The 23,050-nt window shown below is 43.1% G+C and overlaps 1 protein-coding gene and 1 long non-coding RNA gene across 2 annotated transcripts in view; one reads left to right on the top strand and one right to left on the bottom strand.

Moving 5' to 3' along the window:
- Window positions 1–2,338: 2,338 nt before the first annotated feature.
- LOC125623942 (uncharacterized) lies at window positions 2,339–21,507 on the bottom strand. The gene is made up of 2 exons (XR_007353158.2): window positions 21,392–21,507; window positions 2,339–6,930 (listed from the first exon to the last, which is right to left on the bottom strand). It is a non-coding gene; the product is annotated as an uncharacterized LOC125623942 (long non-coding RNA).
- The window catches only part of GALNT17 (polypeptide N-acetylgalactosaminyltransferase 17), a 293,798-nt gene continuing 291,928 nt past the window's right edge, over window positions 21,181–23,050 (top strand). The window contains exon 1 of the mRNA XM_048824104.2: window positions 21,181–22,217. Within this exon, the coding sequence (XP_048680061.1) occupies window positions 21,980–22,217 (238 nt within the window). The 5' untranslated portion in view covers window positions 21,181–21,979. The remainder of the gene's footprint in view (window positions 22,218–23,050) is intronic.

Genomic DNA, 23,050 nt, shown 5'->3' with positions numbered 1-23,050 from the left:
AGGAATCCTAAATTATTAAAAAAAAAAAAAAAGCTTCGTTTAGATGCTACTGCTTCTGTTGAGTTAAATACGTCCTCTCCAAGGCTTTGGTTTGAGGAGGGCTTCTATGAAATGTCTGCATTTTCCCCTTTACTTTGCATAATAAACTGCACCTACAGTATTAGGGCAGCTAATAACCTTGGTTGCAGTCATGCAAAATGAGTTCCTCTCTCACTTCCTGCTTCCTGTGTGTCAGCTCTGCCTTTGTACACGGCCAATACATTGTCCCCTTGCTTCCATCATCAATGCTATTTAGACCTCATCTTGCTAGGAAATTGGCCTTTCCCTCAGTCTGACTTACCTGAAGAAAACAGCCAAATCAGTAATCTCGTGACAGACATTTATGAGCCCCATCAGGAAATGTGTAAAAAAAAAAAAAATGCTTCCCACGTATCACTTTTTTTGGTAGCTATAAATTCTGTCATATAAATTAAACTTGTATTACTTAAACACCAGGAAGGTAATTATGTTTTGTGAGATGTGATTATTTCTGCCCCATTCCCCTCAGATGGTTTTAAAAAAAAAAAAGTTTGAGATTCTACACCACCTCCCGGATCCCTTTTCTCTCCCCATCATCTCTCCCCAAGTTTATTTTGTTGGAGAAAAGTGACCTTCCAGTTCAGTTCATACCACTGATTCAGGACATTTGAAACAGATATTTTGATCTTTCTGATATCAAGTCTTCCTGCCTGGATTCCCAAATAACTGAACCAAAAGGTATCCATTTCTATGAAGAGCGAGATCACTTTCATCTATCACTCTTCTACCTAAAGTATCTCATCTCCCTCTATACGTACCATTGTTTTCCTTCAGTCAGCAATTTGCTAATAGTATCCTAGAATAATATTTTATATTCTACAATAGCTTGGACCCAGTAATCTAAGACACCTCAATGGTTTGGGATTTCATTACACACGTATCTCTTTGTACAGTACCTCTGCAACTGAGATCACTAGAGGTGCTCAAAAGCTGATGACCCCTTGCTTTTAAAGGGATCAGCTGGCAGAGAATTTTCAGTGACGGGAAGGAAGGAAGGCCTAGTGATTATGACACTGGACTGAGGAGATCATAGAATCATAGAATATCAGGGTTGGAAGGGACCTCAGGAGGTCATCTAGTCCAACCCCCTGCTCAAAGCAGGACCAATCCCCAATTAAATCATCCCAGCCAGGGCTTTGTCAAGCCTGACCTTAAAAACTTCTAAGGAAGGAGATGTAGGTTTCTGGCTCTGCCATAGACTTTTTTGTGGGAACTAGGCAAACCACTTAATCTACCCCATGCCTCAGTTTTCCATCTGTGAAATGGGAATAATACTTCGAAACGGTGTTGTAAGAATCAAGCTAATTACTGATGTGCGGTGCTCCATTACTCCAGTGATGGGCAGCATGGGTCTGTGCTTTGGAAGCCACCCCCTTGTTGGACCATCAGAACCCAGACTGGTTAATGTTGCGGGCATGATGCAAAGCCCTCCTTTTTGCAGGAAGGGAGTTGTTTAAATCGTCTCAGGATATGGAGGTTTGATGCAGGATTATAATTATTTTGATGACTTGGTGGGATTGTTGGATTCTCAAGAGCACTGGGAATCCTAAAAGGATGATGGTATTAACTTTACTACTTAAGATTGTTTCATTTGTATGAAGCCCCCTAGTGCTAAGTAGGTAGTTTAAAATCAAAATAAAAAAAATATATTCTCCCACTGGGGAGGAGACGAAGTGCACTAGATAAATATGTACTGCTGGTTTAATTGTCTTGATCAAAAGAAAAACAATCAATATCATACTCCGTTATTAAAGAGTGCAAATGGGTATGCCGCCTGAGGTATAGAGGAGGCTGGGTAGCTGCTGCTCTTTCTAATTGGTTATCCACACAAATGCATATTGTGTTTCCCAAGTGTATTACCTCATTAAAATGTCTGTATTTCAGAATATAACATTAATTGTAGATACTGAAATTTAATCCTGTATCACGGCCCCTACACAATGTTGGCAGTTCCTAAAATGTCAGTATAATCAGTAGTGTGTTTCTCTCTCACACAAATATATATACATGATAAAAAATCATCAGGTGGGAAATCCTGGCCCCATTGAAGTCAGTTTGAGTTTTGCCATTGACTTCAATAGGACCAGGATTTTGCCCCGGTGTGTGTTTAAATTGGAGAGTCTGAATTAAATTCCATCTAGACTCTTGGGAGCTGAAAACTGTTGTTGTGGTTCGTGGCAAAGGTATTTTCCGCTTGACCTCTGTTCTCAATGCCATGGTCTCCAGGTAATAAACGGACAAAAGAAATCTGACACTTGGGTAAATTTGCTAGATTTTTATCAGTCAATAATCATCAATTGAATTAGTAGAACTCCAGATTCATTGCAAACTCCTTATTTACATAACCTTTATTTGTTCTACAGACAGTGAGCAACAGTATTAAAAAAGAGCATGTGTGTATCTGAATATATGAATTCTCCGTCTCTCCTCTGTCAATGCAAGACCTTTCTCCATTGCTGCTTCTATCTTCTGAAGCAGCTGTCCTGTGTTTCTCCTTCTCGATAACTCTTCATCATCTGATTTCAAATACCTGCCAAAACGTCATTGTTCCTTGTCTGGGCCACTTATAATATTTCCTCTTGCTGTGGTTTCTCTCTGTAACTCTGTTGTTTTGGAATATGGTTTAAACATTGGCTTCTTTAACAGGACATCTCATGCCATGTTTGGGTGAACAAAATAGCAGTTTGGAATGTGAAATAGGCATTTATGCATATAAGTATCAATTTAAGATGCTAGCTGTGATATATAGGTTGCATCCTAGGGATATCTTTATGAACATGGGTAACATTGCCGAGTTTAAACCACTATAATGGGTACTAAGCATAATAATGATGCTTTGCATTTGATGTATTCATAGAGGACTGGCGTCTGACACCCTCACTCACACTGAGCTCTACCTTACTCTGTGAGAAGCCTCATGATGTTAATGAAATTACTCCTGGAATAAGGTACTACTCACTAAATAAGGATGTCTGAATCTGACGCGTTATAAAAATGCAAATGATGTGTGGGTTGACACTTCTTCCCATTGTGACTCTGTACCCCCTACATCTAATAAACCATAAAAGTATTGCATTTTATGGCCACTGCTTATGCCAAGGGTGAGAGATGTTAATTTTCTTGGCCTCTGATCTTCCCTTTAAATATATCTTTTATCTGCAGCTATATACCAAGCAAATGCACAGGCTAGTAATAGTTTCCTCCCTTGAGAGCACCATTACCAAGAAACGCTCGGGAAAATATTCCACTAAACAGCCTTTTCCTTACATACCAACTATTCGGGGGAGGTGTTTTTAATTGAGGACATTTTATGGGTTTCATCTGATCTTCCCCTCCCGTGAAGTCCTCCTCCTCTGTTTGACACCGCCATTTGTTTGCTGGGAAAATGAGAATGATAACCCTATTGGGGAATAAGCAGCAGGCGCAAGCAAGCTTCCTAAAAAAGATTTGCTTTCATGCAAATGCCCTTAATGATGCAGAACGAGGGGAGATCAATAGAGATCATGTAAGCTAGGTATTTTTTTTCACAAACAGAATGCTACTGGAGTTGTCTCTCCCTCCACCCCCAGCATAAGCAGCTCTTTAAAGGAATGATGAAAGCTCCTTGTTTCATATGGCAATAACACATCAACAAGCTTAGTTGCCTGACCATGCTCCCTAGTGATTAAAGCTACCCCTAGAGCAAGAGCCAACACATCTGCCCACAAACCTTCCCGCCTTTTTCTGAACGTAGCTGAAATATCATTATTTTCCTACCTAACCTAAATTGTAACAATAGGTTAAAATGCCAAGTTTTGCTGTCTTGCAAAACTGGATCATGATGTAATCTTGTTCAGAGGCAGGAAGGCAGGGAAAGAAATGTTAGACCTGCTATATTATCCATGTTTTCTCCTCTTTTATTCACTTTTCGTGGATATTCACTTCAGTGCAGATTTGTTTGTATGAAAGTTCACAGAAAACTAATAGTCACACTTTATATTAAGGTTCAATTTACAAATGGTTGATAAAGCGTTAATAGATGTTATAAGCATGTTACGGACATGAGTAGTATGTGTTGTAAGCAAAAAAAAGAAGATATTAGAGTTATAAGTGACCCGTAAACCTGTTGGACTTTAAAACAATTAACGATTTATTATAGATTCATAGATATTAAGGTCAGAAGGGACCATTATGATCATCTAGTCTGACCTCCTGCACAACGCAGGCCACAGAATCTCACCCACCCACACCTGCGAAAAACCTCTCACCTACGTCTGAGCTATTGAAGTCCTCAAATTGTGGTTTAAAGACTTCAATGAGCAGAGAATCCTCCAGCAAGTGACCCGTGCCCTATGCTACAGAGGAAGGCAGTCCTTTAGACTTTATGATCTATTTATAAATGGGTGTAAATTACCCAAGTAATTTATCCCCAAACTGAAATTCATGTAATCACAAAACAGAGTTTGCCTTGTGACTCAATCGTGATTTAGAGCTGCTGGATCATTCAGTAAGCCAGCAGAAATAATACCTGGTGACATCGGTGGCCAGTTCGACAACTCAGACATCGAATTGCAAATATTTAGAACTGGCAGGATTCAATTTAGTGAGCAATTGGGGTGAAACTTTAAATGTAGGGCTTAAACGTGACTTGAATGGTGCATAGGTCTTGTGCTGGCGCTTTGCAAGGAGCAAATTTCACCTTTAGTGAGCAATCCAGGCTGCAATTTGTGTCCCCAAATATCCACTGAATTATAGAGAATATCAAATAAGTGAAATCAACATATTTACAAGCAATTCATGAACAGAAAAAAGGGCTAAATCCATTGAATAATTTGTTCTCTTTGAATGATTTTCCCATCTCCAGTAAAAGGCTTAAATGGCATTGGTATGGAGATAAAATCTCCATTACCGCGCTCCTCCAAACACTTACGCACATGCTTAACGTGAATAGGCCCATTGACTTCCCTAGGACGATTCATATGCCTAATTTTAGGCACATGCAAAACTGTTTGCAGGATCGGGGTCTAAAGCCCCATTTCTGCAAGTTCTTTCTTGTGGGTGGACTCCCAATTACTTTCATGGGGCTCTGTGTGGGTGTTTAGATTCATCCACAGTGAGCAGCACTCAGGACCCAGCGCCTAAGAGTTCCAACAAGTAGCTGTAAAAGGACATCCTTGCTGCTGTGCTTGATAATTTTACTTAAAAACCTTTGCCAGAATCAAGAATGGTCTGTCTGTATTGATCTAAATCCTATTAATCTCTGTGGTTCAGAAAGCAATAGCTAGTATATTTCTGTGTACTTTCATAATTTGTCTTCATTGAGCATTGCCTGCTGATCCTGCCTGTGGTCCCTTCTTCATCTAATGCAACCCCTGCTACAGGCAGCTTAGTGGCAAAACTGAGTGAATAGAGGCTTTTCTGCTTTAATTTATACACAAACACAATTTCCAAAATGACTTAGTCAGTGCTTTCCTTTATCTAAATTTGACCAGGCAGAAAGAAATCAACCCCCACAATTTTTCTTGTGGAAATTGCAAATGGACAGTTTGAAATCCACTTTTCACCCACGTGTGTGCACAAGCAGGGTGTGTCAGGCGTACGTGCGTGCTCAGATCTGTATCCATTTTAAATCTGTTGTGTATCTAATTCTCTGTCTGTGCTTACACATGTGCCCGCCTTTCTCCATGGTTATGTGCAGATGGTGTAAAAAGGGGCTTAAAGGTTTAACCCAATGAACTGGAGCTAGAGAAGGCCAAATAGATAGCAAAGAATCACTCGTCTGCCTTTCAGAAGTAGATTGTTCTGTGTTCGACTACTAGAACGAGGAACTGTACGTTTGGTAAATTTAAATGATCTGTAGTAGCTTTGGAGAATATCAACTGAAACAACCACACAGCGTTCTGTTTCCCCAAGTACATCGCTGTATAATACAAGTTATGTTTAAACAGCTTAACCTTACAGCTTTTCGGTGTGTACTCTGGGGATAGAATATTTACCAATGATGGCAAAATGGTTGGCAAAGTTACTGTTAGAATCTCTTCAGTCTCCCAGGCTGCTGATGTTTGAGTGCTTATTTACTAGACATCTGTGGGTTGAATTAAAATTTCGTAGAGCTTGTCTCCTCCTTAATTCAAATACCTCCTGTTCTGTAACATTTAAAATGCCGTGACAGCGACATTAGAATGAACCAGCTCTGTATTGCTTATGCACTGCTGAATGTAGGGATGCCACAGGCATAAATTTTGTATCAGTATAACCTATTTCTGACTAGATCTAAAATTCCTGGTGAAACTCTTGCAGTCCTTTCACCATTATATATACTGGCTTTAGTTCTGGTATCGTACATTGCCTAAGCTGATCAACGTACAGCAGAGCAATGTTCCAAGAACTGCATATTGGAGTGCAAATTCTATTTTTTGCACCAAAGGAAATCTGGAGTAACTCCATTGAAATTAATACAGTTACTCCAGATATACACTTGTATAAAAGATAGCAAAATCATCACACCGTGTTTCAGAAAGTTCCCTAATCTGTATCCTGCTACAACACAATCCTATTGTACCCTGTTGCTCTATTTCCCAGCTCTCTTTACGGTGTTCCCAGTCTGTATCTAGAACCCTCCAGATCACTCTTAGCCTGAATGTTAGGTGGATGTTCCCTGATTGATTCATTACACACCATCCAACTTCTGTAACAAATAATAATGATAGTAATAATCCCCGGTTCTTATATAGTGAATTTCATCAGTGGATCGCAAAATGCTTGACAAAGGAGGTCAGTGAGGCAGGGATCCTGCAGACAACACACAACATCTTCAGTTGCTACACAACCCTCATTAATTCCCAAAGCATTATCCATTATCCAGCAGAGGTCCTGTGGGGGAAGAAATGAGATCATTGTAAGTAAAGTCTGTATCATTATGCATACATACAAGTGGGCCAAATTAAAGTTGCTCAGGCAACCTTAATTCAGGCATTACCGAAGTTTTGAAAGCTTGACTTTGCAACCATAACATTCTTTTAATTTTTTATATGTAATTAAAGTCCATATTGAACGTACATCATAGCATTTGAACTTTCCTGATTTTTATAGTGCTTGAATCCATATTGCACAGTATGGATTATTGCATCTACAGAAATAACTCAAATATATAGTGTCACTTTTTGTGAAAGTTCATGTAAAATACGTAACCATATTTCACTCTTATACAGCATATTGGACACAAAAGGCTCCTGCAGTGTTTTGCAAACTATGTACATAGAGCATCACTAAAGTTCTATAGAGGGTGGCCAGCAGTGGTCAGCAAACTGTACACGAGTGAACGATGGTAAAATATTTGGGCAAAAGCAGTGGATCAAATCCCTCCACTCATGAAGTGTCATGTACTGTTTAATGCCCACAAAGAGCAGGCTGGCCCTTTGTTTTTCAAGTCTCCCCCAAAAGAGACTGTAAACTCTATGGAATTTAGTGTATCTGCCGATGAAGGGTTGAGTCATATGACTCTGCTGGAAGGGACATTTATATATGGGAACCCATGTGCAAGGCTCAGGATTCAGTGTGTAACCTTATCTCAGGGGATAAACCAACAGGTACAGCATAGAAATGTAGGGTTGGAATGGACCTCAAGTGGTCATCTAGTCTGTGTCCCCCATGCTGAAGCAGTATCCATTAAGATCATCCCTGACGAGTGTTTTGTCTAACAGTTCTTGAGTGATATCCTTAGAATGAAATTTTCTCTATCTGCAAGATGTTCCATAAATGTCTACTTTGAGAATTCTTGCACCTTCCTCTGAAGCATCTAGTCACCCTCAGAAGCTGGGTACTGGACTAGATGTTCTATTGGTCTGATTCATGGTGGCAATTCCTTTGTTCCTCCCTGCACCAAACACCTTTCACCTTGAGAAAGCATGGGAGCTGGGACCTGCAGAGGGCTGAAGAGAAGAGAAGAACTTTGTCCAAAATTGGTACACGTTCCTGGAGACAACTGTAGGAAAAAGCGAAGGGAGATTTGCTTCTAAACAAGAGGAGCAGAAAAGAACCCACAATTCCTTTCCTGCCAGAGCCGTGACAAAGGAGATGTCTCCCTGGCCACAAATTATTGTCCCCAGAGAGCATACAGCCAGCAGAAAGCAGGTCATACTCCACACAATGCAGCACTTGAGCAGTAAACATTATGTTATCATTGGTTCCTACGTCCCAGAGACCCGCTGTGGCTGCAGCTTTGGCAGTAATTTTGAATTAGTCCGGCTGTTGGGATTTGCCTCTAGTTGTTGCAGCCTGATGCCTGGATCCCTACCCCACCATGTCAGATAGTATGAATAGGAACGTAAACACACACTGCTGAAAATGGAGGTACGTTGTAAACTAAAGCACTTAGTTTGGTCCTGCTCTCTGATAAACAGGTGCATGTTGCTTCCTGCCTTGTAAAATCAGCCACAGCTTACACGAGCACAAGGGCGATGCTGGTCGCTGACTTTACAAGCGGCTCAGTGCTCAGGCTCAAACTGTGTGTGCGCGCGCGCATTTGTAATCAGAGCGGCACCGCCGAACTGTTAATTTTCATGCCCCCAAACTTGCAGGTGCAGCAGCACAAGATGAGCAATCACTCCTGTTAATTATCCATGCATCCTCCTGCCCCCTGCATAAGGCAGTAGGGATGAGCTCATTTTTGCAGTAAAAATGTATTTTTTTTGCACATACTTGGCTGCCTCCTTGCAAAATACCAAAAATATGTTTTCCCACAAATATTGTCCCTTCTGCAGTAGCCACTTGAGGCTGAGAATGCAAATGTGCTGCACAAGCCAAAAATAAACCCACACAGGAATGCGGTCACTGACAATGCTCCGACTCGGGCCTGCTGATGATTTTCACCAGTCCTAGCTCATTGCAGCTCTGGGACTACCGCTGGAGCGAGAAGAGTGGTCTGAGCACAGGCTTAGGAGCCGGGAACTTCTTCTGAGTTCTGCTCATGACTGTTGCAGTATCTCCCTCTGTGGCCTTGGGAAAAATTATTTGAAAGCTAAGTCTGAGCATGCTACCCCCTTTCCCTCATGGAAAACATTAGAAAGAACCCCCTTCCCTCTGAGATGTCAGCCTCACGTTCCACACCTGCCTTACCTCCCCAGCTGCCTGGCCTCTGTACCTAGCAAGAATTCCTCATGCCCAGAAGTTGAGGCTTCAGTCTGTTCTGTCCACTCCTAGCTTGACCTTCCCCGACAGCTGAGAAGGGTGGGGCAAGACTTGCAGGAAGAAGAAGGGAAGATGGAAATATCCAGCAAGGTAAGCCAGGACTGGCTTCTCACTGGAATCCTGAGCTGGACTCTCCTTCCAGCATCCATATACATCCTTCCTACTACAGCAGCCTTATAAGCCAGCCTGTAAAGCAGCAGCAGATTTGACTGCCCAGCATTCTAAGGGTTAATATAGGTGCTTCTGTAACATGGAAATAATAATCCTTATGTCTGAGAATTAATTAGTTAATGTTTCTTATGCTCTTTGAAGATGCAGTGCACTGTGTAAATGCAAAGGATCGTTATCATTTATTATTTTAAATATATATTTACCACCTGCCCTCAAATACCCGTGCTATATAACAAAGGGGAATTTTTTTCCAGCAAATCCATATTGTTTGACTTGTTCAGCCATTTTTCAAAGTGTCTGTTTGAAGTACATTTTTTGTATATGAAGATTTCAGAGACTTTATATAGCAGAACGAAATAGGTACCAGTCTCTTCCAGCTCTTCCACCTGCTTACCAGGTACGGTTGCCAAACAGTTTCAGTATTTTGTAGTGCCTTCCCCCAAATCAAATTCTGTGTTGCTTTTGGTTGAAAAGGTAATAATTAGCTTTTTAAAAACGTGTCAGTGGCTGCTGGTGATGGATTGAAGATTAGTTACTTATCCATAGTTCCAGGAGGTATTCGGCAATTAACCCTGTAGAGGAATAAACTTTATGTATGGGGAGTTTTACAAGCTTTCCTGAGTATATCGTGTTTTTAAAATGCTAAAAAGGCAGTTAAGGAAAGAAGAACACACAGCACAGCAGTGTTTCCATCTGACAGTGCAAGGTTCTTCCAAGAATGGCGTTGTTAGCAAGCAAATACTGACTGTGGGTGAGAAATCCTTCCTCCACAACAAGCCAAAAGACCCCAGCTTTTCAGGACTAGTCTCCTAGAGGCGTTTGAGTATAACATGATTAACAGTGAGGGTGGTGTCGGGGTCATCTGTGCGTAAGTAGAATCCACTCATGGGGACTGGGAGAAAACGTGGACATGACACTAGAAATCACAGCAGTGCCAGGAGAAATGACGGATATGTTGATGCATTTTCATAGACTTGCATTTAGTGTACTTTTTTTTTTAATGGCTGTCAGAATGAACCCTTTTTGTTGTTGTTTTGCTCTTCTCTGGTTCTTTATTGAACAGGATGGTAGGGGTGTGTGTGTGTGAGAAGGGGGGTTGGGGGAAGACAGCGAGAGAGGTTTAGGGTGCTAGTCTGGGACTTAGAAGACCCACGTTCAAATCCCTTCTTTGTCACAGACTTAAGGTGTGATCTTGAGCAAGGCTCTTAATCTCTCTGTGCGTCCGGTCCTTCAGCTGTAAAAATAGGGACAATAGCACTTCCCTACCTCTCAGCGGTGTTATGGGGATAAATACAAAATTGTGAGGTAATTGTGTGGTCTAATCAAAAATTAGATGCTATGATAATGGGGGATAGACTTTATGTGCAGCATTGGCTGATGTAATGTACTGGCTGGCTGCCCTCAACTAGAAGGAATTATTCCTGCCCAAATATTTGTCTAGGTCTCTAGAAGCTGGAGTCCCAAAAGAGGATACAAGTCCCATATTTATGAAGGAAAAATATTCCAGAGGCAGGCCAGGGTCTAGTACCCATAATGCCTTGCCTGCACATCCTGTGAGCTTCACCGTTGGGACAGCATGCTCCAGCACTCTAAATAAGCTTATATTTTATAGTAGGTCAGAAATAGTGAAGCAGCATTTTGCAGTTACCTGGCCAAAGGCGTAACAACTGTTTCATCAATTTGGGCCTAGTCCATTTAGAGCGTTGTGTATACTGAGTTTCAGCTAGCAGTCTGATTGGCACTTGCTCTGGCGAGTGGAGCACAGATGTGTGGCTTGGGTGTTGCTTTTACAATTTGTCTGTGCTCAGACCTGCTGCAGCAATTCAGATGAAAAGCTAGGAAGGTCTGTGGATGTGATTATATTGGTAGTTGGGCATAAACCCTCATTTCATGGAGCAAGTCACAGATTTTGCCAGATTCTGGAAAGCACGGCCCCCTACCCTCCAGGGACCAGGTTCACCAGAGTCTTGACCAGATTGAGTTGTAGCCAGCTGGCTTTCACCCAAGTTTTCAGTTGCTTCTAGGTTTTGAATAAACCTGCTGACAGCAGTGTAAGGGGCAGAAGAAAAGGAGACTTGGAGTTGAGAGACATCTGCATACTGGTCATGGTGTTCCCTGTATCATCTTTTAATTTCTCCCAATAATTTCATTAAACAGAAGAGAGTGGCAGGACTTCGCTCCACAGTCAAGAGAACACCTGGTGATCAAAAGCAGATATTCATCACCACTCTGAGGAACTACTCTAAGGAAAGTCCCTCCATCCATACCAGGTCCTGCAGGCACAAACTACCTTCTTCAGCTAGTGCTTTGCAAGGCTGCTTAAAGATGAGAAAGTGGCAATAGAGAGAGAAAAGCTCAGCACACAACTGGGGCCAGGTCTGCAAAAGAGCTCAGCTCCCTTCTAAGCACCAAAATAAGTGGCCAGATTTTCAAAACAGCTTAGCATGTTGGGGGTGCATACTGGGATATGAGCTCCTTTGAAAATCTGTCCCCAGATGTAGGCGCTGTATACTTGGTAATCTGACCTGAACACCTGAAAATATGAGTTGCTCAAGGTTACACAAGAAAACTGTGTCAGAGTTAGGAATAGAACCCAGTTTGATGCTCTAACTGGTAGGCCACTGTCACTCCATGTACAGAAACATTGCAGAGGCGTACGTATCTGTCTGTCTCCTACATGTGTGCACATGAACATACTACATGACGAGGACATGCAACTCTTTAATCGAACGTAAACAAACATATTTCTTTTTCTTGACCTACTTGCGCCTCTAAATATTAGGAACTGCTTTGAAGTATTTCTTGCTGGAATGCAGGTTTCTTGAAATTTGTATAAGAAGCCTCTTTAAAGCCTGAAACAGGAAGTTTCTTTGTAGCTCTCATTGAGATGAAATTAGAATAACGCAGTTGCACCAGCAGACTAGTATTGGATTACTGGTTGTTGCAATTTATGGTAACTTTTTATTGGGAGGGCTTAAGTTTGTAGGGTTAAAATGATTTATTACTTACAGATAGTCAACTAACATTCAGCATCACAGTAGGGTAAAAACTGCCCTAGCATTACTATAGCATAGCTTAAGCACAAATGCAGGGCAAAAGATCCTTTAATTATCTTCTAAAGGATCTCATTAAAAAAAATATAGAAACAGGTTATTCACAATTCCAGCCTATAAAATTAGTTTAAAAATACTTAGCAACCCTATTTAACAGCTGCCAATCTGAAAATTATTCCCTTCATATCTTAGGCAATAACATATGGAGGGCTTTAGTAGATAAGAAGGCAGAATTAAGTATCTGTTTTCTTTCATATTTGCGTCCACAGAAGAACGATGCCTACTCCCTGTCTCTTTCCCACTGCGTTGTATTGAATGCTCCCACTCAAAGCGGAAGATTTGCAATGTCTCCCCACTCGCCTCTCCCCACAGCATAGTATCAAATGGCCCCAGCTGCAGTGGGACCAGTGAAATTCCACTGTCTGCACTGGAGCGTGCTGCATAGTGGGTGTACATCACCTGCACACTGAGGAACCCATGTCACCGAGAGCTCAATGCTCAGCCCCAACAGCTAGGGCCAGGGGGTCTGTGATTATGTGGACCCATTACTCATTGACCCTGCAGAATTGGTACACAAGAGTGGCAGGGACTCAAAGCTGCATTACTGGTCGTGGAGTAGCTCTGCTAATCTGCACCTGCGGGATATGATTTCTCTCCCCAGGCCCTGTGGAATCCCCTTGTGCCACACCCGACTGCTTACGAGAGGGTAAATGGTGGAAAAACATTGTAAAACTTGACTGTTGGCTGCAGTATCAAGAAACCACCTCTGAGCCCAGTAAACAGCTTTTCTTACCAGAAAGGATTTAATTCTGCAGGTGCTGGAGTGGTTTTATAGGCACTACAAAAGTATTAACAATTCCATATTGCTGCCATGATAAGGGGACAATGCTGTGTCCCATAACTCCATTTTAGCTGAGGTCTGACCCTAGTCCCACTGAAACAGGGGCCGAACTCCCAGTGACATCAGGGAGGGCAGGATTAGGTCCGTAGTGACAGGTTTGATTATACTCTGCACTATCAGATCTCTGACTCTGCTGAAAGTCAGATTAAAGGGAATTTTGCCATTAGCCTCAAAAGGAGCAGGATTGGATTCTTAGACCAGAACTCTCAGGAGAATTAGTTTTCATGAGGTTCTGGATTGCCTTGTTTTCTGTTGGCCTGGAGATATTGTTGTGAAGAGAAGAGGGATGCTCCAGTGGTTAAGGTGGTAGCTTGGAACTAGGGAGACATAGATTCAGTTCCCTGCTCTGTCACACATTTCCTGTTTGACCTTGGGCAAGTCACTTAGTCTCTCTGTCTCTCAATTCCCAATCTGTAAAATGGGCATACTTAGCACTTCTTCCACCTCACAGGGGTGTCGTCAGGACAACTACATTGAGGACTGTGAGGTGATTAGATACTATGCTAATGGAGGCGTGGTACAATCTGTAGAGCTGGATGGGAAATGGTTTTCCTGTCATGTGAGAATTTTTGAGATTTCAAACATTTTTCCCCCCATCCCGATCATGATGAAAAGTCAAAATCTTGAAAATGTTCATGAATGAGTAAACCAAAAATATTTTTGGACTGGGCCACCCTAAATATTTCCTTAAAGATCATTTTAAAACATTTTGTTTTGATTGTCACATTTTCATACTATTTTATACTTTTTGTTAAGTTGAAATGGACTAGAATTTCAAAATGAAATGTTTTGAACAGACAAATGAAATTTTTTGTTTCAAAAAGTCAAAGCACGACATTCTCAACAAATTTGAAACTTTGGTTTCCTTTGTCCCGTTGAGGCCCAATCCTGTGTGAGAACTAAACAACTTGCAAGACTGGACTTTAAAGAAAGCCATATTAAAGTTTTCCCTTTCTGAAGTCTTTTGCCACTAACTTGTGCAGGTATTTAACACCCGAGAGTAAATCCCTGAGTTCCAGCCTTCCAGTTTTCTCTCTCCACAGTAGCAGGTACAGCAAGAAAGAAATATTACTTACAGCTAAGTCTTTAAAGCTTTGGGGGTTCATTTTGTTTCCATGCTACAAGCGTTCTATTCACATTTTATTAAATTTTAACTAGAGCATGTGACCGTGAGCTGCTCATCAAATTATGACACATTTGTGAAATGGGCTGGAATATGGACAATGTTTTGCATTCTGCTTTTAGGTTGAGAAACTAAAACAGAAGTTTCACGTACTTCTACCAATATCTATAGGGATCAGCACTTCTGTGGTTTCTTCGAAAGATTTGAAGAGGCTTCGCTCAGATAAGGGATGGACGAACCCATTTAGAAACAGTGAGAACTTTGCTAACACTGACCCAAAATTTAACTTTTTCTTTTGCTGCTCTCCGTGTCAGTGTTCCAGCTAGAATAAGAAGCAGACATGTTACATTATCAGTGTATAATTAGAGCTGGTCAAGAATTTAACAATTTTTCATAGGAAAATGCTGATAAGCTGAAACTGTTCATGGGAAAGAGCCAGTTCTGATGAATCTCCCAATTTGAATTATTGTTTGAAAACAAGTTTTGAAACTGTCTACTGTATGTGCAACAAGAAAAGCTTGACACCCACAAAGCCACATTGCTGCATAACTCTGTAGGTTATGCAAGGGGTATAATTTCTTGACTATAATGTTTCTTGACTTTAGCAAAGCTTTTGACACGGTCTCCCACAGTATTCTTGTCAGCAAGTTAAGGAAGTATGGGCTGGATAAATGCACTACAAGGTGGGTAGAAAGCTGGCTAGATTGTCGGGCTCAACGGGTAGTGATAAATGGCTCCATATCTAGTTGGCAGCCGGTATCAAGTGGAGTACCCCAAGGGTCGGTCCTGGGGCCGGTTTTGTTCAATATCTTCATAAATGATCTGGAGGATGGTGTGGATTGCACTCTCAGCAAATTTGCGGATGATACTAAACTGGGAGGAGTGGTAGATACGCTGGAGGGGAGGGATAGGATACAGAAAGACCTAGACAAATTGGAGGATTGGGCCAAAAGAAATCTGATGAGGTTCAATAAGGATAAGTGCAGGGTCCTGCACTTAGGACGGAAGAACCCAATGCACCGCTACAGACTAGGGATCGAATGGCTAGGCAGCAGTTCTGCGGAAAAGGACCTAGGGGTGACAGTGGACGAGAAGCTGGATATGAGTCAGCAGTGTGCCCTTGTTGCCAAGAAGGCCAATGGCATTTTGGGATGTATAAGTAGGGGCATAGAGAGCAAATCGAGGGACGTGATCGTTCCCCTCTATTCGACATTGGTGAGGCCTCATCTGGAGTACTGTGTCCAGTTTTGGGCCCCACACTTCAAGAAGGATGTGGATAAATTGGAGAGAGTCCAGCGAAGGGCAACAAAAATGATTAGGGGACTGGAACACATGAGTTATGAGGAGAGGCTGAGGGAGCTGGGATTGTTTAGCCTGCAGAAGAGAAGAATGAGGGGGGATTTGATAGCTGCTTTCAACTACCTGAAAGGGGGTTCCAAAGAGGATGGCTCTAGACTGTTCTCAATGGTAGCAGATGACAGAACGAGGAGTAATGGTCTCAAGTTGCAGTGGGGGAGGTTTAGATTGGATATTAGGAAAAACTTTTTCACTAAGAGGGTGTCAGAGGAACAGCCGTGTTAGTCTGTATTCGCAAAAAGAATTTATTTGAGCATGAGCTTTCGTGAGCTACAGCTCACTTCATCAGATGGTGGTGAAACACTGGAATGCGTTACCTAGGGAGGTGGTAGAATCTCCTTCCTTAGAGGTTTTTAAGGTCAGGCTTGACAAAGCCCTGGCTGGGATGATTTAACTGGGAATTGGTCCTGCTTTGAGCAGGGGGTTGGACTAGATGACCTTCTGGGGTCCCTTCCAACCCTGATATTCTATGATTCTATGATTCTATGATTATAACCATCTTGCCCTGCAAACTACTTTGTGCCTTCAAATCCCAGTGGTTTTGGTGGAAGTTGAGCAGACTTGACATCTTGTAGAAGTGTCACACCTTTTAGGACTGAATTCTGAGTCCAATAAATTAAAAAAAAAAATCCACAGATGGCGGGGGAAATTTGAATTCTCCAGAACTGTTGGGGGAGAGATCCTTTCCCCAATGGCTGCACGCACTAGGGAAGTAGAACTACATTTAAACAGTAATAAGGAATCCTCAAGAGTCTCATGGCAGTGTTAGAGAGGGACAAATCGTGAACATCAACTAAAGCTAATGCACCCCTGAAGTAAAAAAAAAAAAAAAAAATTAATTGCACTAAACCAATCATCCAGGCAGAACTTGTACTTTGAGTTTTGGAGGGTGATTTGAAGACTTTATTTCTGCTGCTATTTTTCTTCTGTTATAATGGCTTTTGTGAGAGGTTTTAAAGTCAAAGTTAAGTAATGCAGGCCAAGTGGATTGATATATAAAAGACCTAACTGTCCTTTCGCTTACACTAGCTTTACACTGCTGGGTCCAATGTATGTCCAGGGAGCCAGTTATAATACCCTTATTCTCTCCTCAGCCCTGAGACCAGGTTAGAGCAGACTGGAGGCTGTTGCAACCTGAGCAAGATGACAATGGCCCCCAAGGGATTGTTCACCAACTGGAGTAGAGAATGCTCTGGCCTATTCCTCAGTGCCCCCTTCCCCTCCCCAGTTCCTGAAACTTCCTGCAGAAGCTGTGGGGAGGATGTGCAAGGAGCTGGCTCTACCAGCTGTATCCCTTCTGGGAACTCCCTAATGTTGAGGGAATCCCCAGCAGCTCGCTTGAGGGCAACATTTGCACCTTGAATGGTGCAGATGTAGCAGAGCAGTGAAGAGCAGCTGTCCCAGTTACTTCAATAGAGTCCCTCCACATTGCTAACCATTAGGTGAGAGGAGAATCAGGACTGCATAACCTCAGAAAGCCAAGTTACTTTGCCAAAACTCTTGTCGCCATGCTCGTTGCATTCAAGGAGCAGAGCTTTGAGCTAGAAGATTTTAATATCAGTAATTGAACCACCGAATAATGATATAGTGGATTTTTTTCTCAGATACAGGGAAATAATAATTTTGGCCAGCATATATAGAGGCTATACATTGCTGCTATTGACTTTTGATACCCTAGTGTGTTAGGCAGAAATAGAATTTTTCCAGAGCATTAGAGACACACATTAATGGTAAATGTCCCTTTGTTCCACTTCTTCTTTGCTTTATAACATTTTTATGCAGCAATTTCTAGAAAAAAAATGGAAATAGGCCGAGGGAGAAAAACAAAGCTATGATTGGTCTCAGTCTTGTCCCCCTGTGAACCAACATCCTACGTCTGTGGAGTTGTGGAAGATGTTTTCACATTTTCCCCATACGTTAAAAAATTCCCTATTTGGATTTGAATTCCCACAGTTCTTTTATAGTATTGTACGGTATTAATGGAGCGCTCGTTTGTTAGCCACACTTAAGGTAGCCTGTGTGTGTGTGCACCTGGTATTTTTCTTCTAGATTTCCATGCCACAGAGCATAACCTCTTTTCTGGTCTCCTTCAATGCTATATGGCACCTTCTGTATGCTTCAGTGGAATTTTCTCGTATGTTCCTTGCCTCCACCTCACCTAGGGAATACAATGGCGTTAACGGAAAGGTATGCTAATGCAGCAGCTCTCAAGATCACAAAGTTCACAGCAGACTATTTGGAAGCAGTTGTCCCTCTCTGTATAACAAAATCATCCAGGTCCTCCTGTGTAATTCATATTGAAGGAGGCTGCCATATTGCTGCTCAGTATTTTTGGACTGGATATACTTAAAGCTGCATAATGGTTTTCTAATTCCAGGCTTTTCAGTCACTTTCTATTCCTGAAAGTTTTCAGACTGAAATTTCCCAGGCTTAGCATCTGCCCCAAAGTGAGTGGTTCTGGAAAGACTGAGCAAAAGTGGTTCAGCCGCTTTTGAGTAAGAGGAAAATAGAAAATTTGAATAGAAATTAAGAATTAGCATTTTACTTTTGAAAACACTAACAGCATTAAGGTCATATTATAAGTTGTGTGTCATTCTTTTTCTTTTAAATCTAAGCTTTTATTATTAGAGCTTTATAATTAAAACTCCACTTTTGCTACATGTATATAATGCAAGTATGTTTACTTCAGTGAGAGTTCTGTGCAATGAAGACCTTGCAGGATGGGTTGGGTCCTATCTTTCCAAGACTGAACCCCATCTTTCAAAAAGCAGCAGTTAAAAATATGCAGGTGAATAGGAAATTTTCTCTGCTTTGAGTGCTATGCTGCTTTTCTTTTTGGTAAACAGCTCTAGCAGCTCTAATTATTATTTTTTGAATCAGTACATTTACTGCTGGGGGAAAGTGCTTGGATTGATGTCTCTGGAAACCAAAGTCTTCTGTTTCTTCACATATAAGGTAAAAAACAGGCAGATGCAATGTAGACTTTCTCACACTTCCTTGCCAACCTCCTTCAGTCCTTATCTGAAAAGGGTGGAGTAGTGCATTCTTCTTGGCAAACACAGCCATTCACAGCTTGGCCTTTCTGGTGAATAGAGGAATTGTGGATGGTGGAAATGGATTTTGAAATGTGGACACCCGAACACTGGAAACTTGAGGAGGGACCATTTCATGCAGTCTATTGTAGCAATGTTTGGTCATTTATCAACCTTAGACTGGATTTGAACCAGCAATCTAGAAGCAAAAGATTTTGTATCCCATCATCTGAAATGTCAAATCTCTTGAAGGTTTTTGTTTGTGTTTTTTTTTTGGGGGGGGGGGGGAGATGGAGAGGCAGGGAAGGGGGAATATTTTTAAAATAAACCCTCTCCGCCCAACTCTACTTTGACACCATGCTTCAACCTGGATTTGAATTTCTGCTGCATTTTTATATCGTGATTCCATTGAAAATAAAGTTTAATAATGGCACATTATTCAATAATGACAGCTGTAACTATATGGATTTGTCCTCTTAAGAGTTCATGATTTTGGGATAAAATATTATAGGCATTGAAATACGACTTATGGAGTTTTATACTGGAAGAATTTTACCATTCCATTAACCCCTCACCCCCATCCTCTAGATATTTATTTCAAACCCATCCCAGTGACTTCCACTCTGAAGAGGGTTGAGTGCCACGGTGGTCTCCAGCTAGTGACTAGCGGTCACTATCACTCAATCCATTATTCCAGTTGATACCCTTCCTGGCTTTCCACCAGAAAGGTTAATGACTGAATGAACATGACATCATAAAAACGTAGGACTGGCATGGGCCTCAAGAGGTGGTCTAGTCCATCCTCCTGTTCTGAAGCAGAAACATGGAGATCTGAAGATTGAACAACCCTCTCCAGATCTGGATTAAGGGTCATCAGATTAACAAAACACAGAAAGCCTGTGTGTGTGTGTGTGTGTGTTTAAAAAAAAGTTATGTTTGTGTGTACGCATGTGATTGGTTTTCCCCTTCTCTCAATACATATCATTATATTGATATTATATAATTGTCTGTTATGTTAATCCAAGGTGATTTTTATTATTATGAGAATCAGAATGTTATGGTCACTTGTTTCTAATTAGGACAATTTAAGGAGGGGAAAGGGGGCTTTTGGTCACTCTGCATCAGACTGGGAAAGTTTCTCATCTCTATAACTAATAATGTCTGTTTAAAAAAAAAAAGAAAGAAACTGGAAAAATACCTTCAGGTCTGCCTCCATGTAAAGATAAAATGCATGAACTCAGAGTTTTCTCTATATGGGCCCAACGCTGAATTGTTCTGAATAAGTGTAGATCTGTTGATTTCAATGGAGCTACACCAATTGAGGATCTGGCCTGTATATATTTTGAACATGTATTCATTTGGTTTGCCTGTTTTTGAACAATATTTTTGCAGTGTTTTTATTCAGATATATGCTCTGCGTTTGACTGACTTTGCTGCCTGTGCTGCTGTTTGTAGTTTTAAAGCCAAATCTAAGTCTCCAGTGCCCGGCACTCTGCAGATTATTTTTAAGAAAGGAAGGGGAGTCCCCCAATTTAACTGTGCCTTAAAAGAAAATGCAAAGGTCTAATGCTGGGAAAAACAAAGCGAACTGAAGAAGGACGGACTCCGGGGCTGGGCTGACTGCAGAACTAGAGTCACTTCTGATACCTTGGCTAGATGAAATGTCCCTCTCTAAGTGTTGCTTTGGAGGAGCCTGAGCTGTGACTTAGTTTCCCTGACTTTGCTCTTCTCTCCCCATGTATTTTTGTACCGGGGGAGACACGGGCAGGGCAATAATTTATTTCAAAAAAAAAAAAAAAAAAAGATGTGGGTGCTAACTCTGCCACCAGCCGGAGGGACACACAGACCAGACAGACAGTCGGACCCGCTCCCTTATTTTCCACCCAGCAGCCTCCCCCTCGCCAATATCGTACCAACCGGCAACACATCCCCTTTCTCCAGCCCAGATTTTCCCTCCAACCCTTCCCCGGGCAGGCCGCGGGGCTTCAGGCACACAGGCGGGGATGGTCTCCTCCGCTCAGGCGCCCCCAGCCCGGGAAGCCCAGAGGCGAGAGCGAGCCGCTGCCCCCGGCCCCGGCCCCGGCGCCGGCGCCTGCCTGGGACCGGAGGGAGCGCAGCCGCCCTCGCCCGGGCTTCGCGCGCCGGGGGAGGATGCTCCCGAGCCCGCCCCGCGCGCGCCGCCGGGCTCGGGGGGGCCCCACCTGGCCCGCGCGCCCCGCTTAGGGGGGGCGAGGCTGGGGTTGGCCCGGGGGGGGGGCGCCTTTGCCGCAGCGTCCGTCCCTCCCTCCCGCCCTCCCTCTCGCCTTGCAGCGGCGGCAGCTGCGACTCCCGAGCCCGGAGCAGCCGGATGACGGTGCGGGGAGGAGGCGTAGGATGGTGGCTGACTTGCTGCGGGGCCGGGAGGGACCCTAGGTCCGCCGTGCACCGAGTGAGAGGGGAACCACCCCAGCCCCTCCCCGGCTGCGGCTGCAGGGATACAGTGGGGAGGATGGAGCGGGGCTGGGTTTACCTTCCGCCTGGATTGAGCGAGCGAACGACTTAAAGGGGACGGGGGGACCCAAGCCTGTGACATTTCGCCCCTTCGTTCGCAAGCCACCTTCATTCCGGAGTTGCCGCTCGGTATGCAGGACGCCCTGTGCCAGCCCTGCGGGGATCGGCTCCTGGAGCCCAGCCCGTCCACGGGAAGCTGGCCGGCGCTGGGAGTCTGAGCTGTGCGGAATAACGGGGGGCAGCAGGCGCAGGACGCATTCAAGGGGTCCAGGAGTTGCGGCTCTGGCTTCCCCATCCCGGGGGCATTTCCCCTCCGGGCGCCGCGGCTGCCGCACCCGGACGGTTCTCTCCATCTCTTCTGCACCTGCGGGGCACTAGGAAGCCTTCCTGAGCCGGCACCTTTCCGTACCACCCATCTTTGCGGCTGCCGCTTGTCCTGCACGCTCCCTGCTTGGGCTTGAGACCACAGCTCCCGGGGACGTGGGATGTGCTCTCACCTGCAGCCACCTCCCATCCCAAGCCACCTTTGCATCTCCAGCCAGGCGCCTCCCCACACGCCACCCCTCATTTGCTAAGCAGCAGCAGAAGCGGCCACACTGGGAGTTTGATGGCTTCTTTGAGGCGAGTCAAAGTTCTGTTGGTGTTGAACTTGATTGCAGTGGCTGGCTTTGTCCTCTTTCTGGCCAAGTGTAGACCCATCACCGTCAAGAGCGGGGATTCCTTCCATGAAATTCATCCCAGGGCAGAAGTGGCCAACTTGACAGCCCATGGCATCAGCCCTATCCAGGATGCAGTACTGAAAAGGCTCTCCCTTCTAGAAGATATAGTCTACAGGCAGCTAAATGGTAGGAATAGCTGTCATTCTTTTGTTACCTTTCGGGCACTGACATACTTGGAAATACAAATAAAAATATAATAGAGAACAATGATTCTTGAAGTTAGCAAAAGTAGAGAGCTACTTACCTATCTTTTCTGTGACAGGTTTCAGAGGGGTAGCCGTGTTAGTCTGTATCAGAAAAAACAACGGGGAGTCCTTGTGGCACCTTAGAGACTAACAAATTTATTTGCGCATAAGCTTTCGTGGGCTAAAACCCACTTCATCAGATATGTTTTCTGTGTTCTCATGCAAGCTATATCTTTAGGAGACATAACTGGGTGAATCAGCGTAGTCTCTAATTTCTAAGCTATGTTAGTTTCTTAAAAGATTGCAAGTACCTTGCACAGAATGGGAGGAATGTGTAATAACATAATGCTGGCTCTCAGTTTTGTTGTTCCGGTCAGGAAATTATACCATCATGACTTTTTCCTCAGGAGATCAGAAACTAGTTCAGCAGCCAAATATAGGGTTGAAGAAGCATGCTGTGTATTGATTGAGGAAATGGCTTTTTACCCCCAGAAATTTGTTGTTTGCTATTTTTTAAAAACTTTTGGGGAGAGGGGGTTCAAAAGTCTAAAGCATTTTGTGTCATCCAAGTGCAGACAGCCAGACAGTAAATGCACTTTTCGGTAATAAGTTAAACAAACAATTCAAACGTTTCCTATGGTTCAGCCTTGACAGATGCTAATTAAAACCTCCCGTAATGCTTCTCTTTATAGCACAGTGCAGGGATTTCTATTAAAATCTCACCAGGTTCAATAGTTCGGAGATGTAGAAAGGGAGCATAAAGATGCCATGAGG

The sequence above is a fragment of the Caretta caretta genome, chromosome 17, assembly GCF_965140235.1.
Source record: "Caretta caretta isolate rCarCar2 chromosome 17, rCarCar1.hap1, whole genome shotgun sequence".
NCBI lineage: Eukaryota > Metazoa > Chordata > Testudines > Cheloniidae > Caretta > Caretta caretta.
This window is presented reverse-complemented; position numbering and strand designations above follow the sequence as displayed.